This window comes from Poecilia formosa, unplaced genomic scaffold, assembly GCF_000485575.1.
Source record: "Poecilia formosa unplaced genomic scaffold, Poecilia_formosa-5.1.2 Scaffold16, whole genome shotgun sequence".
Lineage (NCBI taxonomy): Eukaryota > Metazoa > Chordata > Actinopteri > Cyprinodontiformes > Poeciliidae > Poecilia > Poecilia formosa.
Window position 1 is genome coordinate 4330079 of NW_006799955.1, and position 21384 is coordinate 4351462.

The following is a 21384-nucleotide window of genomic DNA, read 5'->3' on the forward strand; positions in this document are numbered from 1 at the left end:
TATATATATATATATATATATATATATAGTTTAGGATGTATGACAATTCTAAATCCCTCTCCACCTTTTCTGTGTGTGTGTGTTCTGCAGCTTGGACCATGATGCTTCTTCACATTCTCACTGGTCAAACGGCTCCAGTTCTGTCCTGCGCTTTCTCTGCTGACGGAGAGCTGGTGGTCTCTGGGTGAGAACCTCATCACATCAACATAAAGTCTGTTGTGCTAACATGCTAACTATAAAGAGTATGTTGACGTGGACAAAATTGTTGGTACCCCTCTACTGATGACCAAAAAGCCCACAATGATAACTGAAATAACTTGAAAATGAAAGTAAAGTAATAATGAACAAAAATTTACTGAAAATTAATCAATGGCAATCAGACGTTACTTCTGAAATATGGTTAAGCAGAACTGTTTTCAAAAAAGTAACTAATAAAACAGGCCTAGACTAAATTGATGGCACTTCTAGAAAAAAAAAAAAAAGAATTGGACAAGTTTTTACATAAGTCTTTAATTTGCAAGCTAACATCGGAGCTGCAGGATGTGTCAGTCTCTGATAGCCATTGCTGATCATTAAAGGCAGTTTGTTGCTCCATACGTAATTGCATTACTGTTTATCAGCTTTTGAATACATTGTTGGCTGCCTTTGCTTCTGTGAAGGATTTTTATGTTTTGTTTTGGTTTTTTTTCTTTGTGAGTAAGCAGCAGATGCTACTGCTGAGTGTAGACCTTCCTGTTCTCTCAGTCAGCCACAGGAGGAATGGACTTTATTATAAAGCTGCTGTTGGCTCCTTCTGTTGCTCTTGGCTCAAAGTCAAACACACTGAAGATTAATCTGTTTCTTATTCTTGTCTTCCTCAGTTTTAATAAACTCATACATGACTACATGATTAATCTGTGGTGTAAATGCATACATATGGACTCTGAACACGAGGTGACCTTATTTACTGTAATTTTTACAGGTCGGTGGATAAAAGTGTGACGGTATACGATGCCGTAAGTAATGTTTCCAAAGTGTCCTTTTTTTTTTTTAATTCCTTCTCAGTTCGCAGTGATATAAAGATGACTTCTGAATCAAACATGTCTCGTCCCTGTAAATAAGAACTCAAAACATTCCAGTTGAACAGTTTGCACTTTGTTCACAGAACCTGGGAACCCTGCTCCACGTTTTGAAGCAACATGACAGGTAAATTACCCGGCCTCCTGCTGCGATGCAATCTCTGCAGCTCTCAGCCAAGCAGCAAAATATGGAGCCCCGGCGTTTCAGATCAAAATGTGCGATTTTTGCTTGATTAGTTTCTCCCAGAAGCGCTGGGTGCAGTGATGCAACAGTGTATTTCTGCTTTCTGCACAGTCATTGATGTGGCACTGCAGGTAAGAACCATCAGAGCGCTTTGAAGTGTTTGAAAGGATTTAGGGATCTCTTTTTTATTTTATTTTTTGACGGCTGAGGGAAACAGATTTTTGAGGCTGATCTCTTCCCGTGCCACTTTCAGGTTGTCACAAACACCCTTCACTTTCCTGTTGTCTCGCCTTCCTATAGATATGTGACAGCGGTCGCTCTGTCTCCTGCCTTTGGCCTGATGGCAACCGGCTCGATGGACAGATCAGTAAATGTGTGGAAGATTGGAGATGGATATGAAGAAACTGGTAAATACTGTTGCAGTTGAGTTTGACACTTTTTAATGTCTTGAATAAACCTGTATTTTAAAAATTTGATGGAAAGAAAACCTCAGAAATTACTGCATAGTTAAAGTCCAAAGTTCCTATTTGCCTTCAAGAGGAGTTATGGTGTTTATATTATGATATTCCAGCTGGATAGACTATCACTGATCCTCATAGAGCTCTTGTAATGGAGGGAGGGTTAGGGAATGCTACTATAAGCAGGAACATGAAGTGAAAGAAAACATGCATTCGATAAACGTCTGAACAGCTCCTCCATCTGCCGTTCGCCAGCATGATGTTGATAAAACTAATTCCCTCTCCTCTAAAACCTGTCTTTTAATACTCCTCCGCCGCTGCCGCTCCACGTCTTCGCTTTAATCTTGTTTCTTTCTGTCTTTTCATACAATGAACTTATTTCCTTTCATGTTTTTCTGCAGCGGCTGAATCACAGCAGGCGCCATGTCAAGGTAAATAACCGTCACTCTGTTTTTTTTTCTGTCCGAATCCATCAAGCATCTGGATTTATTTGAATGTTTTATGGTAAAACTGCATTTTGTGCAAATTGCTCACGTAGCGGTGTCTAGGACAAGCATTAAGACTTAATTTGTTGACCCCTCTGAAAAATATCTTCTTTTGGTGTGTCTGGCTAGAAAATAAATCTGGGGCTAGTATTCTTTTTGAACACAAATTCCATTTGTTGTCCAAAACTCGCTACAGCCCATATAGTCCGACTTATTTATTTCAGCCACAGCCAAGGTTTCTGAGGTAAACACAGCAAACGATGTGCAACACATTGAAATGCTGAACAGGTGCTTGCTCCATAAATCAATCACCAGTGCTTTATAAAACTCTTTAAAGCCTTTGAACTCTGACTTCAGCAAGAAGGTTCTGGGTTTGAATCCTGGTTTAGGGTCTCTGCGTGTTCTTTCCATGCATGCATGGCTTCTATACTGGTATTCTGGTTTCCTCCCACAGTGAAAAAACATGACTAATAACAACAATCTGAAAAGTGTGGCATATCTCTTAAGGCGTATCGACAAGATTTTCACATCTATTCCGAACTGTTTTCACCGTCAGTTTGGATGGAGAGAGTCTCTAAGACGTTAAGGTTTCTTACGTCTTTCCACAGATTCTCGATTAGATTTAGATCTGTAGCTTTAACTTGTTCTGGGGCGTGAGCTCTCTGCTCATCATCAACTCTGATCGGTTTCCCTGTGCAGACCTGAAGAAAATTATCCTACAACATTCTGCTGCTGATATTCAGGGCAGGTTTTCCACCACACACACTGCAGGCCAGAGAAATGCGTTTTAGTTTTGCCTAATCAGAGCGTCTTCCACGTGTTGCTGTGTTCTCTGTACGGTTTGCAAACTCTAAAGAAGGCTTTCCATGCCTTTCTTTTTCAGACAACGTTTCTCTTGCTACTCTTTCACAAAGGCCCGATTAGTGCAGCGCATGACTAGTGGTTATGTTACAGATTCTCCCACCTAAGCTGTTGAGGTCTGAATACCCTCCAGTTACCATGGGGGCTCTTGGTTCCTTCTCTTTCAATAATGCTGTCCTTACACACATACAAATATATTTAATGAGATGTCCTTTTTTTTTTTTTTTTTTTTTAATATAACTATAGGTTTAAGTAGGTACATTCATAGATTTATTTTTTTTTGTTTTCCTTTTAAAAGTGAAACAAAAAGACTAAGCTCTAAAGGATGCAGTCTGGAACTGCTCTGGCTCCAGTGAATCTTCCCTGCTTCTGGCATAGTGTTCCAATGAGTCAGCCCCCTAGACTGGGAGACTCCAGATGAGACACTTTATCAGCCAGGATTACACCAAAAAAGGCCTCTTGCTTTCCTCATGGCCGCACAAACCGACAAAGTTAGCATTTCTCCATTCACTTTAAGTGTTACGTCTTGGGAGATCTTGGGAAAACGGTAAACTACATCACTGTAAAAGCTTCTTGACAAAAAATGAAACGACGCTGTGAAGGATTCTACCTGTCCTTTACTAAACTGTTCTATAAAGATGCCTCGTACAACAAAAGTTTGAAGATTACAGATGTAAAAAAATATATATATACTCTATTGTGGTTTGAATGAGAGTTGTGCTCAAGTTTCTGTGCCTACACTCAATAAAAAAACGTACATGAGATAAAATGTTAAAATTACAGTAGAAGGACTTGATTTAAAATGATTTTACAACTGTGTTTGTGGATCTTTATGGGTGGGTGCAGATGAAAGTAATTATCGCTCCCATATCGGATCCTTTCTGTCGAGATTGGGAGGAAACTGTTTGTTTGCAGGAGATTGGGTTGTAATAGCTCAGCACTTCCTCCTAGCCTGTTGTGGGTTTTTTTTTTGTTTTGTTTTTTTTTTCTGCAGGAAGGAAATTGCCAGGTCACTCCAGGCTGCTGCTTGCTGATTGGACAGAGGAGGATGTGCAAAGCTGGCTGTGCGAAGAAGGACTGGATGAGCTCGTCATGATTTTTAAAACCAACAATATTGACGGGTCAGAGGTGAACCACATGAGCAAGGAGACTGTGGCTGAGCTGGGAATAGGTGAGGACAGAGAATACCTGACAGGATTAAAAAGCACCTTACTGTTTCTCACAACAATTATTAGAACAATTAAACATTGTTCCCAAAAAATTATTCGATCTGTAGTGACAACATTCCCACAATTGGATGCTTTCTTCCGTAGAGCTTGATGAGAGTTGAGCTAAAATGTCCAGAGCGTCTGCATAGCTAGACATGCGATTATGCACTTTTGTGTCATTGTCGAGATTTAGAAACTTATTCTTGCATAGAGTTTGGATAAAATATGTAATTTTGTCATATTGTTTCTTATTGTCAGAGCTTGCAACACCTCAGAGACTTGATGATGCATTCAAAAATAATTTAGTGGTGTTGCTCCTGCGACACTGCCTGCTACTACTCTGTTCTGCATGTCCTTCAAAACAGTAGACAGGAAGTTAGCTGAGAGCAAACACTCTCCAGATCAAAAACATTTGACCTGCTCCCCTTGAATTAAAGTCAAACGATCAAGAATAAATGCTAAGATTCCTAATTGGTCTATTTAATGTTACTAGCTATTTCTTTTACATCAGTAAGCTCTAGGCTCTGGCCTCTGCTTGTCAGATTTGTGACTTTATCTAACACTGCAAAATGGCCAATAATTGCCGTAGCTTGGAAATTTATCTCAAACAATTTGCATTTCTGTTTCATGCATCTAAAACCCCATAAGGTATTTCTTAAAATGAGCCATTCAGCATTAATCACTTCATCAGTTTAATTTTGTGGGGTTGGTGTATTCAGACTAAAACCCATTTTGTTTGTTTTAATTGTGAAGCAGCAGACAGCCAACCAGATTCGCATGCTGCTCAGTGATTCAAAGCAGGCCCCATACCATCGCTGCATGTTTAGTATGGAGGACAGCTCTCATCATTACCGCAGAAGAAATGGACAGATTGGCACATTTTTTGTCATGCTGTGCGACCTACATCCCCACAGTACAACACATAATTTCCTATGCATGCAAATAGTGTGTGCATTTGCATAGGCTTACACTCACCCTCTCTCTTTCTCGTGCAGACACACACACAGCAAGTGAGATTTCCGTGAACTTTATGAAATATTCATTTCGCCCCTACCCACCCCTTCTCCATCAAATGCTCAATCTAAATGTAAAGTGGACGGTATAGCACTTGTGATGAAAGATGCTGGAGTGTATAGAAATCCTAAACGAAGTATTACTTTGAAGTACAACTTTTCTAACATTGTTTATTAGCTCAGTAACAACTTGAGGGGTTCGAGGGGTTCAGCCTGATTGAATGATGTCATTTTTTCAGCGCGATCCAGGTTGGCTGTACTGCTGTCTTCTGTTGCTTGTTTTTTTTTGTTTTTGTTGTTTTTTTCTCTACACATTAGCATCTGAGCTCCCTTGTTGACATAATCATAAGCTGGATCAGCACTTGATGGGTTAACTGGTTCATAGCAACACAGATGCATGATTGTTTTTTTCTTTTTTTCTGTAGTACGTCAGTCTTTTTTTCCTCATCCATATTGATTCCCTGCTTTATGAAGAGTAAAGGCGCTATTCAGTGCAGGACTAGTTTCTGTCTTATAGAAGTTGATTGGAATGATGTTTTCAGACTAGAGGCTGAGTAATTTCTCCTTGAACAGAGGTAAAATGCCTACGCGTGCAGCCTTGGTGCGTCATTGCTTTCACTGCAACATGTTGGAGAGCAATACACAGTCAGGAGCATCAGGTTAGATTCAATAGTATTTGTTCAAATAGAAATGATTTTTCCAACAGACCAAAATGTACCACAAAAAAATTGTATTTCAAATTATTTCTTTATAGACAGTTTTCAAGAAATGGGAACTAGTATTTTTTTTTTTCTTGTACTTAGAAGATAAATTTAAATCTAGGGTCTGGAAGAAGAATTTTTACAGAATATGGTGTACAGCTGGTCTTTATGATTCTCTCTTTGCTCATTAATGTTCCCCAACAAACCAATGAAGAGTTCGCAAAATGCCTGGATTTTTTTTTTTATGTTAAATATCATAAAACAGTTAGTTACTTATAATGAGCTAAAGTATGAAAAGGATGTACAGGTGTGAATACTTCTACAAGTAAGACATGAACAAATGTTTTCTTTATCTTTGTGTACAATTCAGCTCCAAACCTTGTTACAGTGATCGTCAATCTATGCCTAACAGATTGCATGAGCAAGTCCTGAGCACTGATGGTGAAAATACACTGTAGTCAGCATTTCTGAAAAGGTTGCCGAGTTTCGTAAGTTAAGCTCAGGCCGTATAGCTTTTGCTGTTGCCATTGGCACAATCCACATTTCACAAATCGAGAGAAAATGTTTTTATTTGCTAAAGAGGAGCAAACCACAAGCTATGACAAAGAGGGTGGATAATACAGCTCCGGCAACAGCCTAGTGAATCTGAAGATGCACTTGTTGTCCCCAGCAGGATGCCTGTAGTTTTTCTTTCTCCGTGTTTCACAAAGTTCACTTTCTACCTCAAAGAAATGGAGCGTAGAACAGAGTCCGAGTATCTGAAATCAATGTGATTAAAATTTTACAAGGTTAAGAGAAGCACAAAAAATAAAATAAAGTGCCCCAGTGTCTGTCCACCTAGCAAGCTAAGCATCTATATATCAGTTTTAATTAGTTTCCTTAAGATCTATAGCATAAATTAATGTAAAACAAAAGCAGGGATAGGTTTCTGAGAGATTTAGACATTGGGATTGGGGGCTACAAATTATACAGAGTAACAAGTGGCACATGTGATGGCAGTTCATATGCACTTAAAATAATAGATGTTGTTCAGATGGAGGGGATCAAATGGCTCATGGGAAGGAAGTGGCATCTTTCACATCTCTTCGTATACAAGCGGCAGGAGGACCTCCTCAGGGGACTTACATTTTTAAAAACCTCTAAAGCAATCATCAGCAGTATTTGGTATAATTTGTATTTTAGTAGTTGCTTAAAGAAGAATATTCCAATGTGAGTTGGGTCAAACATTTTGAGTTGCCTTTCAGAAACTTCTCACAATATTATTGGCTGGAATTTTAGCCTTTTTCACACAGTTTTCCAGCTCAACCTACAAAGTTTCTATGAGGCTGAGACTGAGAACAGGGGTTTTGTGATTGTCTCTCCAAAACTTCACTGATTTGTCAGCGTGCTTCAGATCATTCTCCGTTTGGAAGACCCATGTGTTCTCTAGCTTTAACTTCCTAGCTAATGTCTTGAGATGTTGCTTTAATATTCCCAAATTATGTTCCTTCCTCAAATTGACAACGATTTCTGTAAGGTACACCCATCCTTTGTGCATCAAAACTCCACTCATGATTGGAAAATCACTCCAACTTTATTTTCATCAGACCACAGGATATGGCTTTGTAAAAAAATAAGATCTTTTGTCCCTTTGCCTAGCCTTTAAAATGAAACTATAAACGCGCATGGTGTTGCATTAGCGTCATGCAGGGAAAATGGGTTTAAATACGTATGTTGAATCATTCAGTGCCCTTATTGTAATAAAATTGTCAAGACTTTAAAAGTCATGCTAGCAAATGTCACTGCAGCTGCTGTTACTGCCTGAATGAGACATGCTTCTCTGTGGCACGGACATTACCCACAGACACGCAACTAATCATGTGCAGCCATAAAGGTCGGCCCTCCCTTTTAGCTGTTCGAGAAATTTGCTGCAGATGACAAATTCAAAGGCTGCCGTCAGTAGGCCGAGACATGCAGCTGCGTGTAGGGAGATTTTTTTTCCTCTTTTGGACCTGCTGGATGTTTACCTCTCAGGCAGAATGAGAGGAGATGTTAAGTTGCCGGAACTGAGGAGCAAAACGTCTGGCTCTTTGTGACTCAGCACAGATTTATTTCTGATTTTTGTTAAGTCAGTTTTAGTCGGTCTGCTGTGATTTTAGTTACTAAGCTCAACAGAAAGTAACAAGATATTAAACTGAGCTAATGTAAAAAAAATATATATATATAAAAATTCAGAAATGTTCATTTTCAAATCCATACTGACTGAAACTATCTGGTTGTGGTTTTGCAGAGTCTGTAGGTCTTCGAGGACGTCTCCTGAGGAAAATCGAGGCCCTGAAGGCGGAGCAGAGCGGCTCAGAAGCTCCGGATGAGTTTCTGTGTCCAATCACCAGAGAGCTGATGAAGGATCCAGTCATAGCTGCAGGTTTGTTCACATTAAAAGCAGAAAACCGTTGTCCCCTTCATCAGACCTGGTAACTCAGTTCTCTGCCACTGCTGTGGTTCTCAAACATAAACTGAGCGTCTGTCCCACAGATGGGTACTCCTACGAACGAGAATCCATCGAGAGCTGGATCCGAGGCAAGAACAAAACAAGCCCAATGACCAACCTGCCCCTGCGGACGACTCTGCTGACCCCCAACAGATCCCTGAAGATGGCAATAACCCGCTGGAAGTCCAGTCAGTAAACCAGCAGCTCATTTTACGTTTTCTAAAATGCCACAGGTACTTAAACTACTGTAATTGCCAGAAAGGTAATAAGTGTTCTCATTACTGAGTCAATTTGCTGCTTTGTTGAGTTTCACTTTAGAAACTGATATAGAAAATTGCCAGATTTATTTCAAATATATTAACCAGTCAGCTTGGTTTTTTTGTATTGTACCGTGGAGCTTTTCAATGTTAAAAAGAAACAACGTAGAATATGATTCTAAAGATAATTTATTGAATATTTATTAGAACTTTGATCAAAATGAGAAAACAGTTTATTACTGGAATTTAATTCCAGGAGTGACTCTGTTAATTTTGTCTACAATTGTTTATGGCAAATAAAAACTTCAAAATAAAATCAGTCAGAATATCTGAATAATTCAGAATACCAAGAGCAAAATATTTTTTTTAATGTAGATTTGTTAGCCTACTAAAATCAGTACAATACTTGGCTGGGGCTTCTGTTGCATGAATTACTGCATCGGTGCTGGGCGGCATGAACTCAGTCAGCTTGTCTAGATGCTAGAGTGTTAAGGAAACCAAGTTGTTTTGCGACCTTAACGTCCAAATGAGGCACAACAATTACTGACATCTGAAAATAGGACTTTGGACCACTGAGCAGCAGTCCTGTCCCTTTTTCTCACTCTTAAAGCAAGTCCAGGTTTAACAGTGGCTTATCGCAAAAAATGCGACACTTGTAGACCCTCTCTGCACTTCTATGGCTGCGGATGCTTCAAAGGAGCTTCTCTGCTTAATGTTCTTCTCTTGGACTTAACTTTCAACCCACCTGTTTGGATACATCACTCTCTTTGTTAGCCTTTTATATAAATGTCCGCTAGTCAACCATCACATCAGGAATAATTTTCACTCTTATGTTTGGCCACAAAATGACATTTGTGCATTCAAAAGTCTTGTCATCATATTCAAATTTTCAGAAAAACTTGATGTTGGTTTTTTTTTTCAACCAATTCTTAATGATCAATTAACAGCAATAAACAGCACTATTTTTTAGTGAAGCTATATAATTGGAGTTTTACTTTTGTGCTGAATTATGGAAATACATTTACACTGGCTGTATTCAAGTGCTCTTAAAACAGTGGAACAGAAGTTTAAAGCTGTATGCACTTTTGTTTCCCCCACTATCTGAAGTTGAATCGGATCAAGCTTCTCTTGTTTTTAGGTTTGAATCGCCAGAAAACGTATGAACATTTTTTTCTTAAGAGAACTTGTAACTTTGAATTCATAAGTTTAATTTCAGTGAGACAAAAAAAAAAAATGTCTCAACAGTGCATGTAAAATTATGGTTTCAAATGAATTTTACATGCAGTTGAAACCAGTTTTTGTATGAAAACTACAACTCACAAGACGGCTTGTAGTCAACCTGCAGTTGCCTTGTGTTGCCAAAGATGGTGCTCTGCATTGTAAGGTTGTTGTTTTTTTTTGTATAATCTGTTTAATTACATTCAGCAGACTTAATAGTTGTGTATTTAGACATTTTAAATACTGCAATAATAATCTGTATGCATTTAAGACAAAAACCCAGGAGACGGATGTTTTTTTTTTCTCCCTCAGTGGGTCTTTATTTCGCTCTCGCATGGTGGCAGTAATGTTCATTACAGTATGTGATCACGGCTAATAAAGCTCACAATACTGAAAACATGGTAACAACTGCATTTAACGTACACCATAAAATAAAGCTAATGGCACCGAGCCCCCAAACCACCTCTTTTTTTTTTAAAGATATTCCTGTTTTTCTGTTATATAAACTGCAACTGTAGCATGCGTTGAATTCTCAATTACTGAGAGTCAAATGCCTTTGTAGCTGTGCAAAAATAACTATATAAAATATATTGCTTTTACAATTAACCAAGCCATTGGCACTGTGAATAAATTAACTAGACAGCAACAACAAGCAGATACAGAAAGGATTCAGTGTTAATGGTGGCTTATGCAATGTACAAATTTATATTCAACACCATTTCAACAACATTGTGCCTAAAACTCAAAATACACAAGTCCGAACTTGTCAATACACTCAACATAGACCTTCACTAAAAAGAAGAAACAGTACATATTTATATAATATACACATGAGGATCTATAACATCCTTCGTAAGTCACAGGAATGCCCATCCCTTAGTTGTTCTTTCAGACGTTTCTCAAAGTTCTCAGACCTCGTCACTTTTAGCACACAGTGTGGTGTTAATATTGCTGATTTTTTTTTTTATTTCTATGCCAACTGGATTCTACTCAACTGAACAGACATTCAGAAATTACAGTAATTGGTCAAAGTCTCAGATTACTTTAACATTCAGACTAAAATGGTTTTCTATTATGTTCCCCTTATCTCCCAAAACGGACTTACCTCAAACCCTCAATTTCACTGTATTATTTGGTAGCTCAACTTTGCTCATCTTTTTGGCAGTAGAACCACAACTAATACATTTTGCGAAAGTGTTTTCACTCTATAACTTATGTAAAGTCGCTCCAAACTATTTCAGTGAGGAAACGAGCATACATCACTGTATCTGTGTTAAGAGTAGAGCTGAACAGGAACTGATCACATTTTGGTTATAACGGCAAATTACCTTCAAACTCTTCAGGCATTCTTAAACAGTTGCTTAAGCAATATAAAACATTGCAACAAATAAATTACAAATTATTTAGACAGAATGATTCACTCAACCATGTCACCTTCACATTAACCAAATAAAACCAAAGTGGTGCTGATTGTGCTGCGTTTTTTTGTTTGTGCTACTATAATATTAAAAGATTGTTAAACGGTAATTTCGACACTCAAGCAAAAGGAACTTTAAAAACATTAAAAATGATTGCATCACCATAAACCACCAAACTAAAATAAATGTTTAACATTTTACGTTTTTTGTTCTAAGGAATTTGGTGGGGCTAAAGGAAAACTTAATTGAATTTTTTTTTTTTTTTTTATTCCACTCGTTTGCCAATTCAGATTCAGGAAATTTACTCTCAAATGACTCTGGGAACTCTAAGATTTTAATCCCATAGAGAGGACTGGAGCAGCAAAATCATTGGTTGTAGTTTTGCTGTCAGAAATTACGCTGTATGTTATGAGCGGGTCCTTTCTTCTCCCCTCCAAAACTTGAGTCACGATGGTCAAAGTTCACTGATTACACATTTACACAAAGCTTGGAGTGACTTTACTTTGCTTTTGAATCATGAGTTTCATTAATTTGAACCTTGCTGATGTGAAAGGTGGAAATCTGTGTTCTGAGAGATCACTAATGCAACAATCAGCAACATTCCTGCAGGAGACATAGATGACATGAAACGCTCCAGTAGACCTCAAATTTGAAGAGAAAATGTGTTGCATAATCACAAGATTATTATTCCTCCGCCAGGATGAGCTGTAATCTACCAAATGTTAATGTCTTCCTTTATTATGACGCGTTTAAAGTGTTAAAAGCTAGAACCGAATCATACTTAAAGTGAACAAGACAGACCTGACAGGAAGTCTAGAAACAGTTTCTCTTTTCAGTAATGATTTTTTATTTTATTTTATGTACAAGTGTGTAAAAAGTGAATAGGTCAGAAACTTTTTTTGAAACTAGCCACTCAGCACCATAGATGTGATGAACACATTTTAAGCCTAACTGCTATTCAAAAAGTGTTCAGTAATAACATATTGTAACTGTGTGAGCCGTTGGAGCACTTGCTTGGCCTAAGTGTGTGTAACGTGCTCCGTGTCTCGCTGCGTCGATCAGGATTGTACGTCGTGTCCGCAGACCTTCAGTGCAATGTTTCCAGCTTGGCTGAATGACGCCGGACATGCTGTCGTGTAACAGAAGCTGCAGACCAAGAGGAGTAAAACTCTAAGCTGCTCGTTTGTATGCACAAGCAGCCAGCAAACTGCACTCCTTAAAATCTCGGGTGAAACTGGAATCTGGCGCTGGTTTAAAAAAAAAAACAAAACAAAACAAAAAAAAATTGTCCCTCATTTTGGATTTTTGCTTGTGTGCGTTGTGGACGGTGTGGAGAGATGAACCATTTCTACACGTTCGACTCTATAAAGGATCGCTTTGGTTTCATTGAAGCTACATGAATGGCGGGATTATCTCGGCCCAGGCCAGGCTGCTTGGAGTTACCGTCTATGAAAGTATGCGGCATGGCCAGCGCTGGCTTGGACTCTTTGTAGCAGTTGGCCACTTGGCAGAACTTCTCCAATTCCTTGGCATGCATGCCATTGTGTAAGCCACTCATCACGGCGCCACCCTGTGGCAGCGACGCTTTGTGCTGCTCCTGGTAAGTGCTCACCGATTTGCCGTATGACAGCTCACAGTCGACCGGCTGCAGACCCATCGTCGACACGTTGTGGCAGATCAAGCTGTCAGAGGAGTGGTTAAACCAGCTGCGACTGACGGACTGAAGGCTCGGATGGCAAGGCTGCTGTTGCTGCTGAAATCGAGCCGTTTTGTCAGTTATGCCCATGAAAGGTCTGGGTTTATACTCCCCACCAGCGCCGCCCTGCTGATTGTGCTTTTTCTCTGAGATTTTGCTGCGGACGTCGGGTCCCAGTTTGCCGCTGTCCGACAAGCTGCTGCTGGACGCCAGGCTGCTGGTGGAGCTGGACACGCGCATGCTGTTGACGCTTCCTCCCTGAGGTCCCGCCGCTGCAGCATCGTGGTTCCCCAAGTGTCCCGGGCCGGAGCAGGCCAAGCCCTCCAGAGAAGAAGCAGAGTGGGCAGACAGCCTCTCCGGCCCCAGAGCTTTGGAGGAGCTGCAGGATAAGTACGAAGCCTGGGAAGAAAGCAGGCTGTCGCCGTCACAACTCTGACCCATGAAGGAGGAAGCGGCCCCCAGCAACATGCGGTTCTCGTACACTGGCTCATCAGCCGGAGCAGGCAGGGGGCTTATGTCAATACCGGGACCTGGCTTCAGCTTCCTAGACATGTGTCGGCTGGGCAACGGGCTGGAGGGTGCGTACTGAGATTTGCCCCCAGCAGAGCGGCCCCCCACGGCCTGCATGGAAGTCATGTGCTGATTGGTCTTTATTATCTGAGCCTGCTTGGTGGGCTGCAGGACCAGCGCCTGCTGGGCCAGCGCCTCCCGGTGCTCTCGAGGGTATCGGTGTGGGGGGAGTCTGCTGGGGCCCGGAGGGGAGGTGGGGGTCGCACAGTTGTTAACAGCTGTGGATTCTCTGTTGAAGGAGAAACTGTTCTGGGACCAGCAGGCTTCACCTGTCCTGTCACGCTTCAAGGCCACTGGATCCTCGTCATCGTCCTCCTCCTCTTCCTCCTCCTCCAGAATGTCTCTTTGGGCTTCCAAGCTCCTCGCCGGCCTGTGCTCTGACGGGTCAATCTGGCTCTCATTCTGCTCTGGATCAGATTCGTGGCCTCCTGATGCCTGGCTGCAAGCAGCCGCAGCGCCAGCGAAGCTGCCTTTAGTCTGCGCTCTCTGCATCTGTTTGCACTCCTCCTCAACTCGAGCCAGGAGACGACGGATCTCTCGATTATTCGGACACAGTTTGGCTGCTTCGTGCAGGTCGGCCAGGGCTGCAGTGAACTGTCTATGAACAGAAGAGGCGGCGTTACCGGATACACATCGGGGACGATTAGTTACAGCTGGTTTGGGTGTTGAATAGTTTACCTGCTGCTTCTTTTAGCTCTGGCTCTGGCATAGTAGGCCTCGTAGGATTTGGGTTTCAGCTCCAGCGCTTTTGTTGCAAATTCCTCAGCCATCCCAAAATCCTACAAAAACAAAATAGGATTTTACAAAGAAAATGTAAAATCATAAACAAGCACACCCAACACTTTAATTTTTTTTTTTCAGCATCCAAAGCTCCATCTGTTCCTATCAAAGCAGTTTTAAATTATGTGTGTACTTCTAGTCACTGTCAGCCACACCCTGAGCGAGCTGTGTGGCTGTTTATTCACAACTTTATAAGCTGTGCACATCAGTCCGCTGATCTAACAACTGAGTTTTCTATAAAACGATCCAGATGCTGTTTCACCCTTCACCATAGCATTCAGAGCAAATGAGAGATTGCACAGACTGCTGCAGCTCTTGCTTTGTCAGCCATTTAAATTGGGTGTGCCCACTGTGTTTAGATATCCCCTGAAAGACTCGAGATCAAAACAAACCACCAAGTTTTATGAAGACATGATTATCTTGAAGTTTTGTCAACAGACAAAACTCGAGTTGTTAACTAACCGGTCAGAAATGCAAAAATCCTCACTTTTTCTGATCAGTGAATGCACCTTGGAAAAGTGCTAAAAGTTCAAGCTCACAACCCCACTCTTCAGTGTGAACGGTGTTGCCGAGTAAAAACTCAAAGATAGTTATTTATAGAATCAGTAGGGGGTTTATTAAGTAAAATCACTGAGATGTTTAAAAAAAAAATGTCATTACATGGCCGACATTTATTTAAACTTTGAACTGGTGAGCGAGAGCAAGACTTTCAGCAGATAACGGGAAGGCCGGATAGAGTAAAGCAAAGTTGCTTTGTCTTATTCTTTTGGGCTTTTATCAATAATTTATATCAAAACATAATAAACATGCTAATGTTTGACTAGCATGAAAGCCAAGTGCTCTGCATGAAAAAGAGTTAATGTTGGAGGAGCATTCTGACCACGGGCTCTACTGCCCTGCTGAGTTAATTATGAGGGATGCAGTCACAATATTGATGTAAAATATGTATTGCTGATTACATGTCGTGTTCTTATTCCTAAGTAGAGAATCCATGCAACTTGTCTACATCACAGACACCTGGTAAAGTGTACAGGAGACAAGCATCTGAGCTGCTAGGCTCAAATCGCCTGCTGCTTCACAGAATGTGATTACATAAGCAGCTGTTGGAAAACAAATGTCTTTCCTATTGGACTGTGTCTGTAAAAACCAAAGTCATTCTGCAAAAATAATTAGGAGGAATAAAACAATGCAAAGACCATTTAACTTCTCCCCAATGTTTTCTTTTTAGTCATCTAAAAAAAAAAAAGGAAAAGTCTCAATCACCCAAGTTTTTATTTCGAGTCTGGCAATTTAAAAGTGTTTAATCAGAAGACTAAGCATTTTAGTCCTCCATCTCCCCTCCATTCCAATCTGAGTTCATACATCTTTGTAAAATAAGGTTTAAGAATTTGTAGACAATTATTAATAATTTCATTATACTAACAAAAATCTGGCAAGTGAGATGCCTCTTAGTTTGAGTGGCCTTGATAAAACTAACAGATCAGTGATTTGAGGAAAAAGACAGACTTACATTGGTTTTTCTGCGACACCGGGAGAGATTGAGATACAAAGAGACCCGCAGGTCTTTAAAAGCCTTCAGGTCATCACCAAAGCCTTCCCGAGGAAACTTCCTGAGGGCGTACTGGTACCTCTGAGCCGCCTCTTTCATCTTCCCTTTCTGGAGGACACAACGAGGTCAGACGTGCAACGGCAAAAAAAAAAAAGAAAGAAAGAAAAAAAAGGAGCATAGGACCAGGAGGAAAAGTGAGAAAATGTGGGAGAGAGGGATACAGTGAGCAGGTATTCCCTTCAGCATCTGTTTTCTTACTCCATTTTCCTCTAATCAATCACAGGTTTAATACAAAGGCAAGCTCTAACACAACGCAAGTAAGTTACATCTGACAAGCAGCTTTTGCGACAAACCTCACTCTGTTAAATGTCAACCATCGATCACGAGTCCCTCACTACTCACGTTCTATACCACAGAGATCATCATGAATAAATCGAGCTTTGGTTCATGTTTCTCTTCAGAGAAACAATCTTGACATTATCAGCTAGCCCCATTAATGAAACGTCTCTTTTTCATGAGTAATAAGGATGAATTCATTAAAACGGCACTCTACACACAGCCTTTTACCTTGTATAGCAGGTTTCCCTCCTCCATCAGCTTCTGCAGAAGAATGATGAGGATATCAGGCTTGGAAGTAGCCATGGCCCAGGCAGCATTCCCTGTGGAAACGCAAAGCATCCTGTGAAGCTTTTTTTTTTTTTCCTTTCGTAGCAAACCAAGCATCAGCGTATTCTCTTGAAATTGGTACAAGTTAGAGTTACCTAAAGATTGTACCTGATCGATCGTAAGGAGACGTTCTGTAGCCTTAGTTTATTGAAGGCAGTTAGGAAAGAATTGGGAGAGGGAGAGGTAAGACAAGCGAGAGTCGTCATTTGCAGCGAGGGGAAAATGTGTTGCTAACTGCAGCGTGACAATATGCAATTATGTGTCACTCAGCCTGAAATGGGTTTTGTGTTTGCAGCGGCAAATGCACGGGGAGCAAATTTAAATGTTCGGCCCATTATCAGTTTTGTTCTGAGACGGCAGAGAGCACCGCAGATAAGCGACGGGCTCTAGATAGCTTCATGAAAGTCATTGGGGTGACAAGTCATTCTTAAAGTTAAGGCAGCAGCACACGAGGAAGAAATGGACCCGACACACACATACACACACATGCACGCAAACAAACAGAAGATTTAGTGAGACATGCAGCGACAGGAGCAGTTTTTTCCCCCCACAACATTCCTCTACATTTGTCTGGGATTATTCTTAGAATCATGAGATACCGAGACACACAAACAAGCTGGAGACAAGAGGGCTTTTCTGTGTTTACCAAAAGATGTGAAACAACCCAGAAAGCCAAAGAAAACTACATGTACCAAATGTCAAACACTACATTTCTGTCGACCTCAACATGGCGGTGTGTTTGTTAGAGAGGCGGTCCTACCCAGCTTGGCCCCTTTCTTCAGCAGAGTCACCACCACTGATGTGTTCCTGCATCCGATGGCCCGGTCCAGAGGTCTCATCCCACTGTGGTCCACATGCTCAATCACTGCTCCTCTTTCTACCAAGTACTGGACCTACAGGACCACACACACACTTATACCACAAACTTCCATAACACAAGGTTTATTCACAATTTTTCTTTCAATGTTTCATGATTTTCCAGACAAATATTTAAAGATGTTGCAGTCAAACCTAGGTCCAGAAAGGGATTAAATGAAACATTTATTGTGAATTTAGTCGTAGTCAAGCTTTAAATGTGGAACTTGCAAAGATGGATGGATGACATAGTATGATGGACGATAAATTGATGGATGCGCAAAAGTTTTTAATATATCCGTTTACTTTGCAAATAAATTATTATCACCTGTTCTGCAATTATCTGAGTAATATCCTTAATGGAGCCCTTAACCTGTGTTTCATTATTTAAACAGAGTTTTAAAACAGCATTTAAAAAATAATGAAAGCAATTTTTACCTAAAATGAAAGACGAGATTGTTGTGGAAGATGAAGCAAACGAATTTGATGTAAACGCAACCATGTGATTCTTTAAAGCAAAATCCAGCATAAACGTGCACAGACAGAAGCATGCTAGGTTTAAATTTTTTTGATATTTGCCATGTGGATCAGGCTGATGGGAACGAAATCTGGAAAAATAAATATTCCCACATTTTCTATTATTTTTTTTCCACACCTAGAAGAAACTTCAAGTTAGTCCTTTTCCAGATTTCAAAAACTGCTACCCTGATAACATCATTAGCCATCACAGCTTCACTTACAATCTCAGCATCTCCGTAGAAGGCGGCGAGGTCCAGCGGCGTCCGTCCGTTTTTGTCCGTGTGGTCGATGACCGCACCTTTCTCCACCAAAAACTGCACCACATTCTTATGTCCTTTCAAACACGCCCAGCTAAGAGGCATCAGTCCCTCTTTGTCCATCGAAGTTAAAGAAGCACCTTTGAGTCAAACATTACCACACGGGTTATTCGTTTTTGCACTTGGGTAACAGACATTCATCTTAGTGGTGTAGAGTGATTGGTGTTTACCTTTAGACAGCAGGAACTCAACTGTACTCAGGTGACCCTCGCAGGCAGCCACCATGAGCAGCGTTCTACCCTGCTTGTCGCTGATGTTAATGTCAGCACCGTGTTGCAGCAGCAGCTCTGCAATCTGAAAAATAACCCGAAAAGAAAAAAAGAAAAAAAGGTTTAATTTAGCACGGACAATGTCTGCATCCAAAATCAGGCTGGAAAGCAACTGCTGTGATGCCTTGATGCAGCAGAGTTACTGCGGCAGGTTACTGCGAGTGGAAACAGTTTATCAGGAACAAACAAGCTGCTCAGCACATCTTACCTGCCAGTGTCCCTGTCTGACAGCGCAGAACAGGGGAGACACCCCCCGCCGGTTCACCTGCTGCACCACCGCCCCCTGCTCCAGCAGGAAGCCGCACACCTCCATCTTCCCCCGGCCTGCAGCAGCTGTCAGAGCTGAATTACAAACAGGAAGAAAACAAACAGGTTTGTCAGAACTTAGAAATCCACAGGAAGGATACCGAACCCTACAGAAGTATTCACACCGCCTGAGAATTTTCACATTTCTTCATGATTTTTGTTACAACCACAAAGTGCAATGCATTTTACTAGACTTTTATGTGACAACTTTCAAAAAGCAGAGCGTTTGTGAATCGCTCTGCTTTTAAAACATGAAAATCCAAAAAGAATGCAATTTTATTCAGCCCTCGGCTACTTTGGTGTCCCTAAATAAAACGCAGTGAAGCCAGTTTTATTTCTTCATTAGTGACTAAAATCTGCCAGTGTCCAAACTAACTATTTTTCACCTTTAATCCAAAGAATAAAGGTGAAGTAATCCCAGGCTTCACAGGTCAGTGTTCAAGCCATGATTGAAAATGAAAACAGAATGACCAGACTGTAGACGTGCTAAGATATCGCCATGCATCTAAACTGAAAGACTGAACAAGAAAAGCAGCCAAGTGGCCAAATTCAACTCTAGAGACTTTGCTGAGATTCATAACTCATGTGGCAAGAAACTATTAGTGGTAAATTCCACAAATTTAACCGGTGTGGAAGCGTGACAATAAGAAACCCCTGAAAAGTCTCATTGTAGTTTGGCATGCTCCACGTAGGAGAAACGACAACCGTGTGGAAGAATGTACTCTAGTTACTTGAGACCAAAGTTTCTGGCCTAAATGTGAAGGACAAATAACCTACCACATCTTAGGAAAACACCACGGTGGTCACATCAAATCCAAATGAAACAAGTTGGCATTTGCATTTGTTGTATGACCAATTGTGGAAAAGTACAAAGAGTAGGAATAGTTTTGCAAGCTATACTGATGAGAACCAATGCCTTAAGTTGCAACAGAGGGCGTTGGGGAAAAAAAAGGAAGATTTGGCTATAAAAAAGTAACTCCCATTCTTCACAAACTAAAGACATGCGGCTAATTGAGTTTAAATCAGATAATGTTTGTGCTTATTAAAACTCATTAAATTCTTGCCTCGTATTCCCCAGACCTCATAGACAGAGACGAGGACTCAGTCATTTCATGCACCAGCAGACAAACACAAGCTGACAAAGTCAACCAGCTCTGTTAAACACACACTCCTGTTTGCGTTTTAGGTCTTCTTCAAACCACCATTCTGACGAAAAAAAAATAAAAAAAACCCAACAGCACAAGCAGTGAATTACTATGAAGAGGAGACACAGTTATAACGTTGGATGCTTACGGAGAACAGATGGATCGGTCCTAAATGAACGGCGGTTCTCCAAACAGAGCGAGCTCCACCAGAGGAGCGGGAGCAGGTCTGTTCTCACATTCACCTCGGAGACGAAAGGTGCCGCAGAGCCTCCATGTCTAACTGACATCATCCATCTGGATGAACAGTCTCCCCAGCCAAAAACAACCCCGCCCGCCATCTGTTAAAAACGTGGATATCCTCACACAGTTCACACATGGGAACAATGACTCTGAAGCAGCTAAACTTAGCCTGGGCTCCAGGGAGCAACGTTAGCGGCGCTCTGGGAAGGTGCACGCCAGTTTACAAAGAGCAGACATGAGAGCAGCTGTTGACTGATGGCTGTTTATGCACATCTCATTCAGCTATTTTCAAATATTCAGGCCAAAAATGCTAATATTTATGTAAGTAATAAGAGTAATCTCAACAGCCAATCCATTGCGCAATACCTGAACTTTTTAAAATTCCTAATCCGCAGAGAGGGAGCTCATTTCCGTGACTTGGTCTCTGAATGTTCATGAGTTGACATTCTAGCAACGTTGATAAAAGGTTGCTGATGTTGATGAATAATAAAGTAAAAAAGTTTAACTTTTTCGCCAACTCTAAAAGAATGTCAAGTGAAAAAGTAGTTGTTGCTTTTTTATAATTGAATAATTTTCGAAAATGACAACCAGAGAAGGTTCAAGGACCATCACAAACATTTATGTATACAAAATGAAAGCACGCTCTGTCTGAAAATGTAGCAGATGATAAAAAGCAGAAAACAAAACACCATGCTACACATACTGCACTTACTTAGCAGCACTCTCATCTAAAAGTTGAGAATTTAAGTTACCAAAGTGTGAAAAGTGTTTCTGAGCCCAGCGACATCTTTCCAAGTCTCTACTGAGTGACAGTCTGCAGCTGTAGGTCGTCACTTAGTCGTGTTTCTTCATCTAAACACAAGAGTTCATGGCCGTGTTTTCACCTATAAACAAAGCAGCAGGAAACGGCTTCCTGTGCAGAGCATCCGAAAAGAATTCGCAGTGCTTCGGTTTTTCCACCTTTTGTTTTGCTACAGGCTTTTCCCAAATTTAATTTAAATAATCTTTCTCCAAAATTTTACACACAAATACCCTATTACAACAATGTGGAAAAATGTTTGTGGCTAAACAATCAAGGTAGCCATCGCAAAAAAAAATAAAAAAATAAATAAATAAAATATTCTAAATGTGTTGTATATCT

General features: G+C 40.7%; 2 protein-coding genes across 6 annotated transcripts in view; one reads left to right on the forward strand and one right to left on the reverse strand.

The window, feature by feature from the left end:
* The window catches only part of LOC103134378 (WD repeat, SAM and U-box domain-containing protein 1), a 17852-nt gene extending 5236 nt beyond the window's left edge, over positions 1-12616 (forward strand). Inside the window, exons 4-11 of one of the 3 annotated variants that reach the window (XM_007546605.2) lie at positions 91-184; positions 962-995; positions 1145-1185; positions 1543-1664; positions 2102-2131; positions 4041-4217; positions 8238-8372; positions 8483-12616. In XM_007546605.2, the coding sequence (XP_007546667.1) occupies positions 91-184; positions 962-995; positions 1145-1185; positions 1543-1664; positions 2102-2131; positions 4041-4217; positions 8238-8372; positions 8483-8634 (785 nt within the window). In that variant the 3' untranslated portion in view covers positions 8635-12616. The remainder of the gene's footprint in view (positions 1-90; positions 185-961; positions 996-1144; positions 1186-1542; positions 1665-2101; positions 2132-4040; positions 4218-8237; positions 8373-8482) is intronic. The other 2 variants (XM_007546606.2, XM_016668717.1) reach the window with 2 other exon arrangements.
* The window catches only part of tanc1b (tetratricopeptide repeat, ankyrin repeat and coiled-coil containing 1b), a 100532-nt gene continuing 90549 nt past the window's right edge, over positions 11402-21384 (reverse strand). For 2 of the 3 annotated variants that reach the window (XM_016668715.1, XM_016668716.1), the window contains 9 exons: positions 18761-18894; positions 18454-18577; positions 18188-18363; positions 17353-17485; positions 16701-16730; positions 16494-16585; positions 15888-16034; positions 14276-14376; positions 11402-14195 (listed from right to left, as the gene is read on the reverse strand). In XM_016668715.1, coding sequence (XP_016524201.1) covers positions 12680-14195; positions 14276-14376; positions 15888-16034; positions 16494-16585; positions 16701-16730; positions 17353-17485; positions 18188-18363; positions 18454-18577; positions 18761-18894 — 2453 coding nt within the window. In that variant the 3' untranslated portion in view covers positions 11402-12679. The remainder of the gene's footprint in view (positions 14196-14275; positions 14377-15887; positions 16035-16493; positions 16586-16700; positions 16731-17352; positions 17486-18187; positions 18364-18453; positions 18578-18760; positions 18895-21384) is intronic. The other variant, XM_007546608.2, reaches the window with a different exon arrangement.